The 20303-nt window shown below is 45.1% G+C and overlaps 1 protein-coding gene across 4 annotated transcripts in view; it reads left to right on the top strand.

Annotated features, from left to right (window-relative positions):
- RETREG3 (reticulophagy regulator family member 3) overlaps nt 1–19058 on the top strand; it is a 29935-nt gene extending 10877 nt beyond the window's left edge. For 3 of the 4 annotated variants that reach the window (XM_078374450.1, XM_078374451.1, XM_002747995.7), the window contains 8 exons: nt 6857–6963; nt 10203–10233; nt 11172–11298; nt 11922–12006; nt 12810–12947; nt 14488–14570; nt 15211–15343; nt 15757–19058. In XM_078374450.1, the coding sequence (XP_078230576.1) occupies nt 6909–6963; nt 10203–10233; nt 11172–11298; nt 11922–12006; nt 12810–12947; nt 14488–14570; nt 15211–15343; nt 15757–16214 (1110 nt within the window). In that variant the 5' untranslated portion in view covers nt 6857–6908 and the 3' untranslated portion in view covers nt 16215–19058. Of the gene's footprint in view, nt 1–4804; nt 5010–6856; nt 6964–10202; nt 10234–11171; nt 11299–11921; nt 12007–12809; nt 12948–14487; nt 14571–15210; nt 15344–15756 lie in introns of all 4 variants that reach the window. The other variant, XM_078374452.1, reaches the window with a different exon arrangement.
- Nucleotides 19059–20303: the final 1245 nt, after the last annotated feature.

Consider the following 20303-nt stretch of genomic DNA (forward strand, 5'->3'; position numbering starts at 1 on the left):
AAAATCATTAAGAAAAAATAAACCGTGAGCCTACAGTAGGTAGAAAGAATAATAGGCTATCATAGTCTTCAAACTGAATAATTCACATGTGAATATCCAGGGTTCACTGTATTTGCAGTTGTTTTTGCTAAGTTGGAAAGTTCTCATGCTGATTATCATTGCTGAAAAATATTTTAGGCTTGGCAAAATGGCTCACACCTATAATCCCAACACTTTGGGAGGCTGAGGTGGGAGGGTCGCTTGAGCCCAGGAGTTTGAGGTCAGCCTGGACAATATAGTGAGAACTTGTCTCTTTTTTTTTTTTTTTTTTTTTTTTTTGAGATGGAGTTTCGCTGTTGTTACCCAGACTGAAGTGCAATGGCACGATCTCGGCTCACTGCAATCTCCGCCTCCTGGGTTCAAGCAGTTCTCCTGCCTCAGCCTCCCGAGTAGCTGGGACTACAGGCGTGCACCACCATGCCCAGCTAATTTTTGTATTTTTAGTAGAGACAGGGTTTCACCTTGTTGACCAGGATGGTCTCGATCTCTTAACCTAGTGATCCACCCCGCCTCAGCCTCCCAAAGTGCTGGGATTACAGGCGTGAGCCACCGTGCCCGGCCCCTTGTCTCTATTTTAAAAAGAAAAAAAAATTACCTGGACATGGTGATGCAAACCTGTAGTCCCAGCTGTTCGGGAGGCTTGCTTGAGCCTGGGACGTTGAGGCTGCAGTGAGCCATGGTTGTGCCACTGCACACCAGCTTGGGTGACAAAGTTGAGACCCTATCCCCGCCGCCGCCCCCTCCCCCAAAAAAAAAGAAAAATGTTTTAGATTTTTTTTCTTATCGGACTTCTACACTGTTATATCTGCTTGTGAGTTTTTTGACCTGCATGAGTAGACATTACAGGACTAAACGAATGCGTAGGAATCCTCCCTTATTTTTCTTCCATTCCTTACCTATACCATCTCAAAAGTACTTTATCTTCAGTTACATCTTGTCCATCCACATAGTTGCAAAGTTTGTTTTACTGCTTGACGTCTAGGTTACCTCTCTAAAATGACAAGTATGAGATGACCTCATTACATACAAAACTCATCAGTCTGAGATTCATATTCCTTTTATTTAGGAATTTTGTGTTGAGGGCTGAAAGGAAAGCAGAAACACTTATCCATATCGTTTTATGTTTGATAAACCCCTAAGAGAACATTAATATTAATTACTCAGTTACCTCAGAGGGACCAACTCTAGTTCTTTGGAGTGATCTATTAAGTTTTTCTGTTTGAAAGAATCTGTTTTTTCTTTTTCTTTTTCTTTTTTTTTTGAGATGAAATCTGGGTCTATCATCCAGGCTGGAATGCATGCAGTGGCACGATCTTAGCTCACTGCAACCTCTGCCTCCTGGGTTCAAGCAATTCTCCTGTCTCGGCCACCTGAGTAGCTGAGATTATGGGTGCCCACCACCACACCCAGCTAATTTTTTATATTTTTTAATAGAGGTTTCACCATGTTGGCCAGGCTGGTCTTGAACTCCTGACCTCAAGTGATCCACTTGCCTCAGCCTCCCAGAGTGCTGGGATTATAGGCATGAGCCATCACGCCCAGCCAGAAGAACCTAGTTTTTCCATAATTGATTTTATTTTTGAGATAGAGTCTCACTCTGTCACCCAGGCTGGAGAGCAGTGACATGGATCTCCATTCACTGCAACCTCTACCTCCCAGGTTCTGAGTAGCTGAGGTTACAGGTGTGCATCACCATGCCTGGCTAATTTTTGTATTTTTAGTGGAGACAAATTCCATCATATTGGCTAGGATAGTCTCGAACTTCTGACCTCAAGTGATCAGCTTGCCTCGGCCTCCCAAAGTGCTGGGATTATAGGCGTGAGCCACGGCGCCTGGCCAAGAAATGTTCTTTTATACGACACAGAAAAACTCTTCTTCCTCTGAAGTTCTTACTGTGGCTTGTACAAAAAAAGATAAATCTGGGCCTAAAATTGATTTACGGACAAAGATTAATCTTGTTATGGAAGATGCTCACAGTTTTAGCCTGGATAATGTAGTGACCCAGAAAATATACCTTTATGAAACTACTGGTTTATCTTCATCTGCAGGATGAAATCCCATTACCCCCTGTTATAAAAGGCCCTTCATGATCTGGCTCCTGCCTCTCTCCCAACACTGATTCCCTCCCTTTGTTTTTTATATTTCAGTTTTATCAAACTACTTGCAGTTCCTTAAGTATCTTACTAGATAGGTGTTCTCCCTATCTGAGAATGTCTTCTCTCTCTTACCCATACCTTTTGGTCCCATTTCCTTACCATTTATCTTTCAAATCACAGCTTAGATATCCTCTTGTTTGTTATTATTACCTGCATGTTACATCCTGAACACAAACACACATGATTACACTTGAGAGTAAGGTTCGTGTCTTACTTTTTTCTGTAACTGGGCTTCTTACCACAAGGCCTTAGCATGTAACAGGCACTCAAAGGTATGTTGAATTAAGTTGAAGCATAGCTTATAAGAATGGAAGGTAAGGGCTATAACAGGCTACTAAAATAGTCCAGGTCTTAGAGAAAAAGTATTCTTTTTTTGTTTTCTTTAATGTTTACCAGTTTATTACAAGGGATATTACCAAGAAACTGTTTTTGTTGCCATCATCTCTGGAAAGCCAACCTTCTTAGGAGAACTTAATACCCTTTCCCTTCCCTAGTTTCTATTTGTGTTAGTGATCGTGCTCTGGGAAGAGGAAATTGCCCACAGTCGAAATGCCTCCCTAGAGAGCCCTTTTATGTACTCTGGAGAAAACAGCGATGCCACGAGGTGCTGCTGGGGAGGGGAAGCAGCAGCACCAGGGAGGAAGGAACCCTAGAGCCCTTCTCCTTGGCCTTGTTAAATATGCTTGTTTGTTGGGATGATGCACTGGCTTTGGAGAGAAGATCAATGGCCTGCGGCAACCCTAGAGGCTTATTTATGTTAAGCTGCTTTTATTCTTTAATCTTATGTATAGTCACAGTATCCTTTAAGTGGTGGGATGGAAAAATTGAAATAGTGTTGCTGGCTGGGGGAGATGGGGCATGCCTGTAGTCCCAGCACTTTGAGAGGCTGAGGCAGGAGGATCACCTGAGGTCAAGAGTTTGAGACCAGCCTGGCCAACATGGTAAAACCCTATCTCTACTAAAAATACAAAAAATTAACCAGTGTGGTGGCAGGTACCTGTAATCGCAGTTACTCAGCAGGCTGAGGCAGGGAGAATCAGTCACTTGAACTTGGGAAGCAGAGGTTGCAGTGAGCTGAGATGGCACCATTGCTCTCCAGCCTGGACAACAGAGCAAGACTCTGTCTTGGAAAAAAAAAAAAAGAGAGAGAGAGATAGGGTTGTCATTGGTGACTGGATTTCTGAGTTCTTGTTCCCTTCCATCCCTCATTCTTTGTATGATTTTATTTTATTTATTTTTGAGACAGTCTCGCTCTGTTGCCAGGCGCCAGGCTGGAGTGCAGTGGCGCGACCTTGGCTCACTGCAACCTCCACCTCCTGGATTCAGGCAATTCTCCTGCCTCAGCCTCCCAAGTAGCTGGGACTACAGGCGCACGCCACCATGCCCAGCTAATTTTTGAATTTTTTTTTTTTTTTAGCAGAGATGGGGTTTCACCATGTTGGCCAGGATGGTCTCAATCTCTTGACCTTGTGATCTGCCTGCCTCGGCCTCCCAAAGTGCTGGGATTACACGTGTGAGCCACCGCGCCTGGCCTCTTTGTATGATTTTTAAAGGTTATTTTTAAAAATTATGACCGGGCGCCATGGCTCACACCTATAATCCCAGAACTTTGGGAGGCTGATGCAGGAGGTCGGAAGTTCAAGACCAGCCTGACCAACAACCCCATCTTTACTAAAAATACAAAAATTATCTGGGTGTGGTGGTGGACACCTGTAATTCCAGTTACTCGGGAGGCTGAGGCAGGAAAATTGCTTGAATCCAGGAGGCGGATGTTGCAGTGAGTCAAGAGCATGCCACTGCACTCCAGCCTGGGCAACAGAGCAAGACTCCGTCTCAAAAAAAAAAATTATACAACTAACATGAATTCATGTTTATTGAAAAAAAAAGTACAGGGTTAGGCACAATGGCTCATACCTATAATTCCAGCACTTTGGGAGGCCAAGGCAGGTGGATCACATAAGATTAGGAGTTCGAGACCAGCTTGGTCAACGTGGTGAAAACCCATCTCTACTAAAAATTAAAAAATTAGCCAGGCATGGTGGCACACGCCTATAATCCCAGCTACTTGGGAGGGTGAGGCAGGAGAATCGCTTGAACCCAAGAGGCAGGGGTTGCAATGAGCCGAGATTGTGCCACTGCACTTCAGCCTGGGTCACAAGAGCAAGACAAGACTTGTTCTAAAAAAAAAAAAAAAAAAAGAATGGCCGGCCGGGCATAGTGGCTCACACCTGTAATCGCAGCACTTTGGGAGGCCGAGGTAGGCAGATCACAAGGTTAGGAGTTTGAGCCCAGCCTGGCCAGTATGATGAAACCCGGTTTCTACTATAAATACTAAACTTAGCCGGGCACGGTGGAACGCACCTATAGTCCCAGCTACTCGGGAGGCTGAGGTTGAACCCAGGAGGCAGAGATTGCAGTGAGCCAAGATCATGCCACTGCATTCCAGCCTGGGCAACAGAGCAAAACTCACCCCTCTCAAAAAAATTTTTTTAAAAAGTACAAAAATAGCTAGAAAGAAAACGTAAAGTTCCTCTGCCAATCCCTTGTGTATGCATGTATATTCATATGTACAGCCAGATAAAGTTTTTTTTTGTTTTTTTTTTAAACAGAGTCTTGGTCTGTCTCCGAACTTGGAATGCAGTGGTGTGGCTCACTGCAACGTCTGCCTTCTGGGTTCAAGGGATTCTCCTGCTTCAGCCTCCCAAGTAGCTGGGAGTACAGGCACGCGCCACCACACCACGCTAATTTTTGTATATTTAGTAGAGAAGGATTTTCATCATGTTGTCCAGGCTGTTCTTGAACTCCTGACCTCAGGTGATCTGCCCACCTTGGCCTCCCAAAGTGCTGGAATTACAGGATTCAGGCACTGCGCCCAGCCTTTTTGGAATACTGTGAAATGCTAACAATTTATATTCTGTTCTACTATATACATGATTTTCATATGGGCTCCAATGGTTTGTTTTGTTTTGTTTTTTTGAGACAGGAATCTCACTCTGTTACCCAGGCTGGTGTGCAATGGTGTGATCTCTGCTCACTACAACCTGCCCCTCCCAGGCTAGTGATTCTCATGCCTTAGCCCCCTGCAAGTAGTTGGGACCACAAGTGCGCCACTATACCCAGCTCATTTTTTGTATTTTTTTGTAGAGATGGTGTTTTGCCATGTCACCCAGGCTGGTCTTAAACTCCTGAGCTCAAGTAATCTGCCCACCTCAGCCTCCCAAAGTGCTGGGATTACAGGCATGAGCCACTGCACTTGGTCAGGACTCCACAGTTCATGTTCACATCACATGTTAATTAGGGGGAAAAAGGAAAAAATGAAGACCCAGAGTATAGCATTTATGCTATCTGTACTAATCTGTGTTTCTGCATTTCCTCATTTAATATTAAACCAAAATGGATCTGAGAAAAAATCATAACTACCTTAATATCACCCCTAAAAGAAAAAAATTCCTTAGTATCATTAAATATGATCTCAATGTCATATTTCCCAGATTGTTCAAAATTTTTTTATGGTTGATTCCTTCAAATCAGAACTAGCTTTTCCTTTATCTTATTGATGTGATGCTTTACATTTATTGATTTTTTTGTATGTTAAACTGCCCTTGCAGTCTTGGGATAAGTCTCATTTGGTCTTGGTGTATAATGCTACTGAATTTAATTTGCTAGTATTTTATTGAAGATTTTTACATCTATATTCATAAGGAATATTGGTCTACAGTTTTATTATGTCCTTGGCTTTGGTATCAGGATAATGCTGGCCTCACCAAATCAATCAGGTGTTTCCTTTTTTTCATTTTTTTTTTGGAAGTTTGAGAAGCATTCGTGTTAATTCTGGAGAACTTGCTTTATTTATTTGTTTATTTACTGATACAGAGTCTCGCTCTATTGCCCAGACTGGAGTGCAGTGGTGTGATCTTGGGTCACTGCAGCCTCCACCTCCTGAATTCAAGCAATTCTCATTCTTAGCCTCCCAGGTAGTTGGGATTATAGGTGCGCACCACCATGCCCAGCTAATTTTTGTATTTTTAGTAGAGACTGAGTTTCACCGTGTTGGCCAGGCTGGTCTCGAACTCCTTACCTCAGGTAATCTACCTGTCTGGGCCTCCCAAAGTGCTGGGATTACAGGCTTGAGCCACCACACCTGGCAAGAACTTGTTTTTAGATATAGCTTTCATGCCAACTTTCTGTGTGACCTTAATCAGATACTTTTTCAGGCTCTGTTCCTTTATCTGTAAAAAAGATATGTGATTGAATTAAATGCTCTTGATTACACATCTATCAGTTTGTTTGTTGCCCTACACTAGGGTCTGATTTATGACAGAAAGATGTTTGCTTTCATTATAACAACTTGTTATCAAGGATAAATTTCTCCCTGAAATTAATAAAGGTACAGACTGGAAAGCTGAAGGAGCTTTAAGAGATTATGTAATTTAGTCCTCTGCCTTTACAGCAGCAAATTATTCTCTTTGCCCCATAGGTAGGGTAGTTAAGGTCCAGAAGGTTTACATGATTTACCCAAGGTGAATAACTAGTTAAGTGTCAGAACAAAAAAAGCTAGACCTCAAGTCTGTTTACCACAGAGCCCATAGTACACATTTGGTCTTTTCTGAAATTGGCTTAACTAGATAAATGATCTTTCTTCCGTTTTTCTTCCTCTGTAGGTTCTTTGCCCTGACATCTCTTCGTCTTGTGTTTTTACTTGCATTTGGCTTGATGATCATTGTGTGTATTGATCAGTGGAAGAACAAAATCTGGCCTGAAATAAAAGGTGAGTTTGGTAGCATTTAGAACAATCTGAACTGAAGATGGCCTTTCCTATAATTTGTACCTTTAGTATTAGGGGTTTATGAGGAGGTGTATGAAGCTGGGTTCTGCCTTTCCCATTGTTACTAAGCACAGAAAGTCTGTATCCACTGCCTGAGATATTTTTCCTAAAACAGCCTGAGGAATAAGTAGTTCTCAAATTAAAAATAGTAATTATCATTATTGGACACTGCATCTTTATTGAGCTAGTACCAATTTACTTCTCAGGAATTTATTTTAAATTGCTCATTTGCAAAACACTAGGCTAGGCAATTGTGACTTATACAAAGTACCATGACATGTGATATCTTTTTAAAAAGTTAATACATACATAAACAAATGAAAAATTAAGTGACAGTTATAGACCAGTACCACAGATGTCACAGTGCAGTATGTGATTGGTATATTTGTCGTATATTTTGTCTCTACCTCTAGAGTGGAACAAAGCAAAAGATTTGAACAGGTTGAGAAAAAAAGTCTATTTCTAGAGAGGCTAATGGTTTAATTGGTCTGAGGAACCAGAAGTTGCAAAGCATTTCCAGACATCAGAGAATTGATCATTTGGCCTGGATGAAGTTTCATTAAAGGGAGGGCTAACAAACTGAAAGTATGTTGGGATTAGGTTTTTTGTTTCTTTGTTTCTTTCTTTTCTTTCTTTCTTTTTTTTTGAGACAGAGTCATGCTCTGTCACCCAGGCTGGAGTGCAGTGATGCAGTCATATCTCACTGCAGCCTCAACCTACCAGGCTCAAGCAATTCTCCCACTTTACCCACCTAAGCAGCTGGGACTATAGGCAGTTGCCACCATACCTGACTAATTTTCGTATTTTTTGTATAGACGGGGTTTTGCCATGTTGTCCAGGCTGGACTCAAGTCCATTTACCTCAACCTCACAAAGTGCTGGATTGCAGGTGTTAGCCATCGCATCTGACTGATTTTTTTAATTTTTATTTTTTAACAGACTAGGTCTCATTGTGTTGTCCAGGCTTTGGAGTGCAGTGGTGTGATCATACCTTACTGCAACCTCAAACCCCTGGGCTCAGGTGATCCTCCCACCTCAGTCTCCCAGTTAGCTGGGAAAATAGGTGCACACCCCCACACCCAGCTAATGAAAAAAATTTTTTTTTGTTTTGTTTTGAGACAGAGTCTCACTCTGTTGCCCAGGATGGAGTGCAGTGGTGTGATCTTGGCTTGCTGCAACCTCCGCCTCCCAGGTTCAAATGATTCTCCCACCGCAATCTCCTGAGTAGCTAGGACTATAGGCGTGTACCACTAAGCCCGGCTAATTTTTTTTTTCTTTTCTTTTTTTTTTTGAAGATGGGGTTTCACCGTGATGGCCAGGCTGGTCTTGAACTCCTGACCTCAGGTGATCCACCCACCTCGGCCTCCCAAAGTGCTGGGATTACAGTCGTGAGCCACCGTGCCCAGCTTATTATTTTTGATATTTTTAGTAGAAACAGGGTTTTGCCATGTTGGCTAGGCTGGCCTCAAACCCCTGACCTCAAGTGATCTGCCTGCCCTGGCCTCCCAAAGTGCTGGGATTATAGGCATGAGTCACTGTACCCGGCCCATAGTAACAATTAATTTAGTAGCATTTTTGGGACTGCATGGAAGGAGAAAAAGTGGAAGAGGAAGACCCGTTAGGAGACTGTGCCAGTGTCTTTGTGAAAAGTAGAAAGGCCTCAGTGAGTACAAATGATGGATGGCTTGGAGAGCTGTGAAGAAGCAAGATACAGCAAGACATAAACAGTTGGGGCCAGGTACAGTGGATCATGTCTGTGATCTGAGCACTTTGGGAGGCCGAGGCAGGAGGATTGCTTGAGCCCAGGAGTTGAGACCAGCCTGGGCAACATGGCAAAACCCTGTCTCTACAAAAAAAAAAAAAAAATTAGCCAGACATGATGGTGCGTGCCCGTGAACCTCAGCTACTTGGGAGGCTAAAGTGGGAAGATCCCTTGAGCCCTGGAGGTTTAGGCTGCAATGAGCCATGATCGCACCACTATACTCCAGCCTAGACAACAGGTCGAGACCCTGTCTCAAAAAATAATAATTATTATATATGTAGGAAAAAAGCCAAAATGGATGGGGGTTAAAGCTAAGAGAGTGGCAAATGGCATTACAATTAGCAGATAATAGGCAAAGGTAGATAGGAGAGCTGGTTTGAAGGGGTGAGAGTGATGAAAACTGATGTAGGTTTTAGACATGTTAATTTTGAAGTGTTGGCAAAATATTCAAACCAGACTATACACGTTTTAAATACATGCCAGTAATTTTATAGACACTTCAAGGAATTGTGTAGTTTATCTGCCTATCTTATGGTTGGTGAATATCAAAAGACTTACTCATTCAGGTAGATCATGGGTCTCCCTATCTTTTTTTTTTTTTTTTTTTGGTTACAGACATGGTCTCACTATGCTTCCCAGGTTGGACTTGAACTCCTGGGCTTAAGTGATCCTCCTGCCTCAGTCCCTCAAGGAGGTAGACCTATAAGTGAGCATCACTACACTCAGCTCTGGGTCTGTTTTTAAAGAGAACAAGCAGGTGGGGTGTGATGGCTCACACCTGTAATTCCAGCACTTTGGGAGATGGAGGAGTTTGAGACCAGCCTGGCCAACCTGGTGAAACCCCATCTCTACTAAAAATACAGAAATTAGCCAGGTGTGGTGGCGCATGACTGTAGTCCCAGCTACTCAGGAGGCTGAGGCAGGAGAATTTCTTGAACTTGGGAGACGGAAATTGCAGTGAGCCAAGATCACGCCACTGCACTCCAGCCTAGGCTACAGAGCAAGATGCTGTCTTCCAAAAAAAAAAAATTGGCAGATTTCTAAGGTTGAAGTTATTACAGTGTACCTTGTATAGGTAGCCTGGCACAGATTGATGTATATGGGCATCCCAGACACACTCAAGGGGTAGGGTGGACCATTTTTCTTATACACCTTGGCTTTCGGCTGAGGTCATTAAAAAGGGGCTCAAATAATCCATTTGGACCTTCCTTCCTTCCTCTCAAAAAATGAGTAGGTGTGATTATTCCCTTGTCTGCAGCTCCCTAACTCTGGCAGTATAACACGGTGTCTCCTTTTTTATTGGCTATTGCTATTTTCTTTTTCCCAACCTATTAAAACTTGAGCTGTCAGACCAACAGCCTAACATTTTCATGTGTAGTTTTCCCTACCAACTAATGCTGGTGTTTGTTTTAATATTGTAGTGCCAAGACCCGACGCATTAGACAATGAGAGGTATGGAACACTAATTAAATCCCTTTTTGTTGCTCTGATTCATTCTCTTGTAATATTCTGGTTACATGTTGTTAACCCCATGTTCTGGACACACACACAGTGTAAGCTGAGAACCTAGTCTGTTCCAAATGATCATTTTAACACATCCTGAAGTTCAGGCAGCAATATATTGAAATGGCCTGTGTCTCTGATCTTTACAAAAGAAGTTTCTGAAAAAGAAGCATTTCAGTGCCCCATAACCTGACATGCCAGGGAATCAGCTGCCTCATTCAGCCCCAGTGAGAAAACTTAAAGGCAGCTAACTTCATTTGTCTCCTGGCTTTTATACCAGGTCATTTAGTGTTTTCTGTGACCTCTGGCTATTTAAAGTTCCTGGTCAGAAAACACATTGGTTCCTGGCATCAGCAAGCCAAAGATTCCTCTTGTGTCTTACAGTTCCTGCTTTCATTCCTCAGTTCATCCACTCCATATGTTTGATCCAAGGAATTTTCTCTGCTTTGGTTTATTTTGGTTTTGCCTTATTTATTTTCTCTCTGAGGGGCACATCCACCATTTCCTCCCCCTTAGCAGCAGTGGTGTCAGTCAGACTGTGCTTACTTTTACCCTTGGATTGCAATCACAGGGAATTGCAGTGGTCTGAGTGCAAGAAGAAAATGTTTCTAAGCACAAAGGGCCTTGGAGCTGGCAGCAGGTTTACACATGTGGATTGGGCTGCTTGCTCATAGGATGGAGTTGTCAGAACAAGTTTGTCCTCCCCAAACCTAAATTCCGGTTTCAACCTGGTGAGCCAAGAAGAAAGTCATGCTTCACCTCCATAGCACCTGGGCCTAGTAACTCCCCAAACCCCATTTAAACCTGGAAGCACTGGCTACCTGCACAGCAAGATGGGGGGACCCTCAACACCCTCCTTTCACAGCTCCCCCTTCTCTCTCCCATAGCTGGGGCTTTGTGCACCCTCGGTTGCTCAGCGTGCCCGAGCTCTGCCACCATGTGGCTGAAGTCTGGGTTAGTGGGACCATTTTCATAAGGAATGTTTTGCTTTTCAAAAAGCAAAACCCAGGCAAGGTAAGACTCTTCCCTTTTTCACTTTCATCTCTGGCCTCTCAGTTCAGTTCATGCTAAACTGAAACAGCTCCTTTACTACTTCTTTTCATTCAGGAAAGTAAAGACTATGATGTTTATAGAGACAGAAGGAAGTTGTAGGAAGGGCCTTCTGACCAGCCATTAGGACTAAGACAAGAGCTTGGCAACTGCTCATTTGATGTGCTTGCCACTTAGATGAGGCCATTTTCTTACCCCAAGATGGGAAAGAAAGCTTTGTTGTGTGCATTCTGTGTCATATTAAATAGTGGTAGTTTGTGTTTTGGGTTTCGTGTGTGTGTTTCTGTTGAGTTAAAAAACCCACCACCAACAACACTTGCTTTCAGAGAGAATTTTTGGCTAAGTCCTATTCAAACCAATTTCTTAGCATGCAAGGTGCAGCCCTATGGGGCTAGCCGTATAAAAGGAGTTTGAATAGAGGAGGGGACATGCTCCTTTTCTTCCCAAACAGAATCACCATTGGATGCAACAGTGGCTATACGTCCATGCTTGACATACAAAGAGTCTTTTGATTATATCTCTGCTCTAACCCTCCACACCCACCCCAGTCCCCTGCAGAAACTTAATACTCTTTCTTGATTCCCCAGTTCTGCTTGCTGAGCTGTGGTATACTGACCTTTCTGGCTGTCTTGGGCCGCTACATCCCTGGGCTTCTGCTGTCCTACTTGATGCGTAAGTATGGCATATACCTACCTCTACAAACTGTATCCTGCTCATAGCTTTCCAACTATGGCTAACTCTAGGTCTGGGAAGAGGACTATTATATTTCATTTCTCCAGGATGTGACCTTTTCATATTTTCATAACCTGTTTAGTGTCAGAAAATATCCTTCTTACCTTTAGCAGTCTCTCCACATACCAAGTTCATTTCTTACCAAGTCAGAAATTGATGAGGGTCCACTAACATATATTGTATTATTACCAACTATCAAGGACTGCCTGTTCCTGTTGAAGGAGAGAATTTTTAGTCAGGGTCCTGTCAGCAGAACATAACTCTACGGGGTTTCTCTACTAGGTTCTATTTATGCCAGAGTACTTTTTTCCCACTTGGAGCATAGTTTTGTAAATAGTTACTTCTTATTGGCATGTACTCAGCTTGCTTGGGGTGGTAAGAACTGAGTAGTTACAGCTGTGGCCTTTGTATGTCAAAATTTCCTGTGATGTGTTGTGTAGTTTTTAAGCATGGTTACCGTTTATGTCTCAGTGACACACATTGCCAGGTTCTGCCCTTGGCCTGTCAGCAGCATACTATGCTGTGCACAGCCCTGCAGTAGGCTCTGTAGGTGGCTACAGAAGTCCCTGCCCTCAGAAACTCTCTCATGTGTAGGGGAGACTGGTGAAGATCACTGGCAGACTTGGGCAGATCTATTCCATACTTTGTGTCCAAGCCCTAAGTACCAATAGCATCAGGATGGTTGGGAATGGTTTTTGCAGCCCCATTTCCATTTTGTCCCTGTTTCCCATTCCTCCTCACAGTTGTCACTGTCATGATGTGGCCCCTTACCGTGTACCACCGACTGTGGGATCGAGCATATGTGTGGCTGAAGCCAGCTCTGCAGCGGCTGGACTTCAGCGTCCATGGCTACATGATGTCCAAGCAGAGAGAGAGACAATGTAAGTGTCATGGTGTCATTCCTTCCACTTAGGCAATTTGGGGACAAGGAGAAGCCCATAGGTCTGACATACTGGGTGGGTCCTCAGAAGTGGAAGTGGTAGGTAGTTGGTGGTGGTGAGGATTGTTTGGTAGGTAAAAGTGATATTTTGTTCTAGGGAAACCTGTGCAGGCTTGCCAGTTTTTATCATTTAGAATCCTAGACTCCTGTTTTAAATAAATCTGATAAAAACTCTTTCAAGTTGAATAAAAGCTAAACAATGAAGATAAAATTCCTAGTATTTGCACCTTTTTTTTTTGAGACAGGGTCTCATTCTGTTGCCTAGGCTGGAGTGCAGTAGCACGATCATGGCTCATTGCAGCCTCGACCTCCCAGGTTCAAGTGATCCTTCTACTTCAGCCTCACCAAACCCATCAGTAGCTGGTACTATAGGCACATGTCACCACATCTGGCTGATTTTTAAATTTTTTTGTAGAGATGGGGTCTCACTATGTAGCCCAGACTGATCTTGAACTCCTGGGCTCAAGTGATCCTCCTGCCTTGGTGTCCCAAAGTGTTGGGATTACAGATATGAGCCACAGTAATCAGCCCATAGCAGATCCTTTCAACTCCTAAGCCTGGGACTTTTCACTACTGAAAACTGCCTCCCAAAGGTGATTAAAAGCTGCTGCCTCAGGTTGTAAGTGTACTAGTCTGAGCTCCATCCAACACATTAATGATGGTAGTACAGACTTTTGCCTCTCTCGTGTGGTCTAGTCAGGTTTTGTGTTTTATGGAGGCCTGGCCTTCAAAGAGCTCTGCACTTGGTCAGCAAGGCCTAAGTCCCTTGGGGCAGCCAATTGAATAATATCAGTCCTCAAGTCTGATGTTATCAAGGTGTGCATCTCCTTTTGTCCCCTCTGATTGTGTCCACTTAACACCTTCACATCAGCTCTGCCTTTAGCCATCCTGAGAGTTGTTGACAAAGTCTGGTATTTGATCATCTGACTAAAATAGAAATGTGTAGGGCCAGGCTGAGTGTGGTGGCTCATGCCTATAATCCCAGCACTTTGGGAGGCTGAGGCGGGCGGATCACCTGAGGTCAGGAATTCAAGACCAGCCTGACCAATATGATGAAACCCCATCTCTACAAAAAATACAAAAATTAGCTAGGCACAGTGGCATGTGCCTGTAATCTCAGTTACTGGGGAAGCAGAGACAGAAAAATCACTTGAACCCAGGAGGTGAAGGTTGCAGTGACCCGAGATCGTGCCATTGCACTCCAGCCTGAGTAACAAGGACAAAACTCCATCTGGAAAAAAAAAAGAAATGTGTAGGGTGTGGTGGAGAGAAGGATGTTGGAAGCTGAGATATTTTTTCCTGTGTTACCAACTCACCTTGCCATTTAGGCTCAGCAGCTCAGCCTTCTGGTATTATTATGTAGGCTTAGAACCAAATTTAGAGAGGCTCTTTGTTTTTTGTTCTGATTTTATACCTTTAAAGTCCAAAGGGTTTTTTAGGCTGGTGGGAAGGTAACAAGGCTTTGTGCTCTTCCCACACAGTACGCCGCAGAGCTCTACACCCAGAACGAGCCATGGACAACCACAGTGACAGTGAAGAGGAGCTTGCTGCCTTCTGTCCTCAGGTATCTTAAGTGTGGGAGCTACTTCACTGTCCAGTTTTCTTTAGCTCCCTTTTAACCATCTGTCAGCTCACATTTAGGCCATAACCAGTTTTGAAACCCTAGTCTCCCCTTGTTTCCAAGACCAGTAACATGGAGAGGAGTAAACTTTGTTCCTAGATCTCAATTTTTTTTTTTTATCATATCATTCCTCTAGTCAACCTAGATCTCAATTAGAGCCTGATGCCCAGCACATACTCTTCCATGTCCCTTTTTACCCTACCATTATGGAGGAACTTCTGGAGTTGGTATGATCATCTTTTAAACAGCCCAGTTCACCCTTAGGTCTGTGCAGTGTGTGTCTCCTCCTAACCACTTTGAAAAGTTATCTCTCGATCAGTTATTTGCCTAAAAGTAAGTGGGTAATAGACTTCCCCAAGACTGCTTTTTTCCCCTGTGCTTAAGAAGTTATGAATGAATGTTTTCTTTGGGAGAGCAGCCTAAAAGGGGTGAAGATTTTGACTGAAGTTGCCATCTATCCCTGGTTACCTTGACGGCCTTTGGATAACCTTTAATGCTGGCTGATTAGTAAAGCTGTACCTGGGGACTACACCTGGTTCCTGATGGCATTATCTCAGGTTCGTTGGTCTTTTCTTTTCCTAAGCTGGATGATTCTACTGTTGCCAGGGAATTGGCCATCACAGACTCTGAGCACTCAGACGCTGAAGTCTCCTGTACAGACAATGGCACATTCAATCTTTCAAGGGGCCAAACACCTCTAACAGAAGGTTCTGAAGGTGAGGGGAGCCTTTTGACCTCAGTTGATAATGGCTCTGACTGTTGCCTCTTAGCTTCCCTGAACAGAGGGGATACTGGCACCCCCTCCTCTTCTGTTTTCTGTGCTGTGGATCAGGTGGCAGAGCAGCCTGAGGGCTGTGGCAACAGCCAGGATGGTACTGCTGTGTTTCTTGAAGTCTTTAGTTCCTTAGTAGCCTCAGGCTCTATCTTCACAGGGACATAGAGGAAGAGAGGGGGAATTGTTTGGCCAGTAGAGATCACAGCCATCTATAAATGGAGGGGAAAGTTAAACTAGTCTCATGGGTTTATTTCACCCTGAGAAAGCCAGGGTGGGAAAAATCTGGTCATGTGGGGTTGGGGCACAGGAGGGCCAGGTGGATGCCATGACTCAGACACTTATGTGTTCTACCAGAACTAGATGGTCACAGTGATCCAGAGGAATCCTTTGCCAGAGATCTTCCAGACTTCCCTTCCATTAATGTGGATCCTGCTGGCCTGGATGACGAGGATGACACTAGCATTGGCATGCCCAGCATGATGTACCGTTCCCTGCCAGGGGCTGAGGAGCCCCAGGCCCTACCTGCTAGCCGGGACGAAGCTGCACTGCCGGAGCTCCTGCTTGGTGCCCTGCCTGTAGGATCCAACCTCACCAGCAACCTTGCCAGCCTGGTCTCCCAGGGTATGATTCAGCTGGCCTTGTCTGGGGCCTCCCAACCAGGCCCTTCTGGCGCACCTGCCCAGAGAGCAACGAGAGGCTTCCTCCGGTCCCCTAGTTCAGACCTGGACACTGATGCAGAGGGGGATGACTTTGAACTTCTGGACCAGTCGGAGCTGAACCAGCTGGACCCTGCCAGTTCAAGGAGCCACTGAGGCAGAGACTCCCTTTGGGAGTCACTGTGGTTTAAGTTTTTTTTTCTCCCCATCTCATTTAAGGTGATGGGGTAAGGGAAGAACTCAACCTCCCCTCCCCTGAATTATATTTGTATGCTGGGTGGCCTGGCTGATGCTCAGAAGCCTGCTTAGAGAGGATACTCACTCCCCTCCCACCAGCTGGATGCCCATTTCTGAGCTCAGTCTCTGAAGTGAGAGTGTGCTCCCCCAATGGAGGCTTCTCTCCATCAGGATGGTACTTTGGGGAACAAAGTAGTTAGGGATATTGGTTCCCCTTTGAGGAGGTGCTGCTCTTTGCTTTTAGGTATGAGTGCTCAGGGGCCCTCACTGAAGAGCCCATGCCTTCCTCCCTTCATCGCCTTCCTAGAGCCCCCAAAGTCAGGTAGCAGCTGGAGTAGTTACATTGTCATCATCTTACTCTTTTTTTTTTTAAGACAGTTTCACTCTGTTACCCAGGCTGGAGTGCTTTGGCGTGATCTTGGTTCACTGCAACCTCTGCCTCCCAGGTTCGAGAGGTTCTCCTGCCTCAGCCTACTGAGTAGTAGGATTATAGGTGCCCACCACTATGCCCAGCTAATTTTTTTTTATTTTATTTTTTTTGAGACGGAGTTTCACTCTTGTTACCCAGGCTGGAGTGCAATGGTGCGATCTCGGCTCACCGCAACCTCTGCCTCCTGGGTTCAGGCAATTCTCCTGCCTCAGCCTCCTGAGTAGCTGGGATTACAGGCACGCACCACCGTTCCCAGCTAATTTTTTGTATTTTTAGTAGAAACGGGGTTTCACCATGTTGACCAGGCAGGATGGTCTCGACCTGTTGACCTCGTGATCCACCTGCCTCGGCCTCCCAAAGTGCTGGGATTACAGGCTTGAGCCACTGCGCCTGGCTATTTTTTTTTTTATATTTTTAGTAGAAATGGGGTTTCACTGTGTTGGCCAAGCTCATCTCAAACTCCTGACCTCAAGTGATCTGCCTGCCTTGGCCTCCCAAAGTGCTGAGATTAGTCATATTCTTTTGTTAAACCAGGATTTGATTTTTTCTTTTTGAGACAGTCTTGCTCTGTTGCCCAGGCTGGAGTACGGTGGGGCAATCTTGGCTCACTGCAACCTCCGCCTCCTGGCTCAAGCAATTCTCCTGCCTCAGCCTCCTGAGTAGCTGAGATTACAGGCATGTGCCACCATGTGTGGCTAATTTTTTTGTATTTTTAGTAGAGACGGGATTTCACCATGTTGGCCAGACCTCAAATGATCCACCCGCCTCAGCCTCCCAAAGTGTTGGGTTTACAGGCATGAGCCACTGTGCCCAGTGTGTTGTTTTTTTTTTTTTGAGATGGAGTCTTGCTCTGTTGCCAGGCAGGAGTGCAGTGGCACGATCTTGGCTCACTGCAACCCCTCTGCGTCAGCCTCCTGAATAGCTGGGACTACAGGCGTGTGCCACCACACCTGGCTAACTTTGTATTTTAGTAGAGATGGGGGTTTCACCATGGCCAGGATGGTCTCGATCTCCTGACCTCGTGATCCGCCCACCTCAGCCTCCCAAAGTACTGGGATTACAGGCGTGAGCCACTGTCCCCAGGCTTTTTTTTTTCTTTAAGTAAATGTATCCTTTGGTTTTGCAGAACAGGCCTGCTCCCTCTCCTCTAGCCCATCCTCATTTCTTGAGGCCTGAACCCCAGTGCTCCAAAATATTGCTTGTGAAATTTAAGAAACGTGAGTATGATAAGGGGATGGGCCTCTTCTACATTACCTTGGCCCTGGGGGGGATCAGCTGGCTGGGAAGATTAGTAAGCACCTCTGTATTTTGAGGTCTCAGTCTTCTGGAGCTGTGTGGTTTCTGCCAACCCCTGGGTCCATTTGGCCATCAGCCTAAGCAGTGAGCAAAGCAATACCATACTTATTTTTTGTTCCTTTTCCTTCCCCTGCTCCTCCTTTGGAGAAGCAATAATTCATGGGGAATGATAAAGTAGCACTTTACAAATGGCTCCATGGCATTCATTCCAGGAGCCACAAGCTCCTCTTGCACCATCTGTTCTTACTCCCTGTTCAGCTCCTTTACACTTTTTATTTTCAACTACTTCCCCACTTGGTGGGGACTCTTTTAAGGATGAGCCGATAGTAAGAATGTGGCTGTAATCAGTAGAGACCCCTCTGAGGGGTATCTGTTCTGCAGCCCCTAGTAAAATCATGTGAGACAAAAACCTAAACATGGTAATTGGTTCTAAACCTGTGCCGGTCTATAGCCTCTGCCTCCCCAATCAGAGCTCAAGCCAAACTCTTCTGTCCTCTTTCCTTCTGCATTAACCCTTTGCTGATCCTCAGGGGCCACTCCCCCAACACCCCTGTACTTGGGTGAGGGATGTTGGACAGAGCCTGTTTTCATGTACTGCAGGTGGGGGTGTGCTGACATGTTTGCTCTTGGTTGATGGAGAAGGTACAGAGGCCAGGGAGTGAAAATGGTTAACAGTGAGAAGGGGGAAGAGTTAGGTGTCTCATAGTCAATCATAGTGGGGGTGGTCATGGGTAACGGCATCTCCCCACTTTAGGGTTCTCAGACTTTGGAGGCCTCTCTTCTCAAGTTCAGATGTCTTACAGGTGAGCTCTGTTGTGGAAAGAACAGAGGTGTGGGGAAGGAGGGGGATTTTGGGTGTTTGCATGAGTGTGTGCTTCCGGCCCTGGGAGTTGGCAAGAGGGAGGGAAGGAAGGAGGGAAAAATCTTCGGAAGATGTTTCCTGTACCTGGGAGATCCTGCTCTGAATCTCCATAGTCCTCCACTGTGAACTGAGGAGGGGAGGGGTGTGTTGGGGAATAAATCTTGTATGAGAACAATCTTGAAGATTCTGATGTTGAATGGTGTCCTATCCTTGATAGGTCTTCTCTTGTAAATCTGAGTTCTGGTTAATTTGAAGTGATAGCCTTAACAGAGGAAGCCCAGATATGAGGGACCCACCAGCCCACCCCTATTTTTCCTTTGTGATGGCCAGAATATCACTGTAGTATGAGGCTACTTTCCTTTTTGTGAGAGGCCCACCCTTTGCATAACTGGCACTCTTGGCTATTATTTAGCCTGTATTTCCTTCATTCCTAATTTTTTAAAGCACTGTGGCTTGTACATTCCTAATTCTTAATATTGTCTCCTAAACATGCAGACAAGCACACGTCTTATAGGCTAAGGAGGTCGTAGTTAGCAGAAGCCTTTAAAAAGTAGCACCTTGCTCCTCCACTGGATGGTTTGAGCTGCAGGGACAGCTGCTCTTTGGTCTTCAGCTGACCTCAGAAACTAGAAATACTTATTTCAGGCTCTGTCCTATTGGCCACTTTGGTCAGGGGTGGAAAGCACCTGTCAGGTGTTACCTTGAGACTGACTGGGCTAACAAACTTCCACAAGCTCTGTGGTCGAAAAGTAGCCCCGTCCTAAGCCTACCTTGGCTTGGCGTCTGAATTACAGCAGACGTCGAGTGCCCCCTGGGTGCGAAGCTTGGTATTAGGCAAATAAGGGTGGTTGCTCTCCTAGGCGCTATCACCTCAACCCCACTTTTTTTTTGGTTCGAGACAGGGTCTCGTTCTGTCACCCAGGATGGGGTGCAGTGGCACCCTCATGGTGACTCACTGCAGCCTCGATATCTGGTGATCCTCCCGCCTCAGCCTCGAGTAGCTGGGACCACAGGAGCGCGCCACCACGCCTAATTTTTTTGTACTTTATTTGCAGAGATGGGGTTTCATGTTGCCCAGGCTGATCTCGAATTCCCGGGCTCAAGCGATCCGCCCGCTTCGGCCCCTCAAAGTGAAGGGATTACAGGCGTGACATGCCACCGCGCCCGACCAAGGCGCTTAATTAGCTTTCTGTTAAGTTTTCACAACCACTTTCCTACCACTACCTACTGTTCCTGTTTTACAAATGGCAAAACAAACCGACGAAAGGGCACTGGACCATGGGATTAGGGCACGTCCCTGTGGGATAACGTTGAGATGGTCGCTTTCCCAGAGCGGCAGCTGATGCCTGAAGCGTCTTCCAATCCCAACACTCGACCTAACTCAAGGTCACCAGTGCTCAGCTGCAGCAGGAACTGGGTC

The sequence above is a fragment of the Callithrix jacchus genome, chromosome 5 (assembly GCF_049354715.1).
Source record: "Callithrix jacchus isolate 240 chromosome 5, calJac240_pri, whole genome shotgun sequence".
In the NCBI taxonomy this organism is placed as follows: domain Eukaryota; kingdom Metazoa; phylum Chordata; class Mammalia; order Primates; family Cebidae; genus Callithrix; species Callithrix jacchus.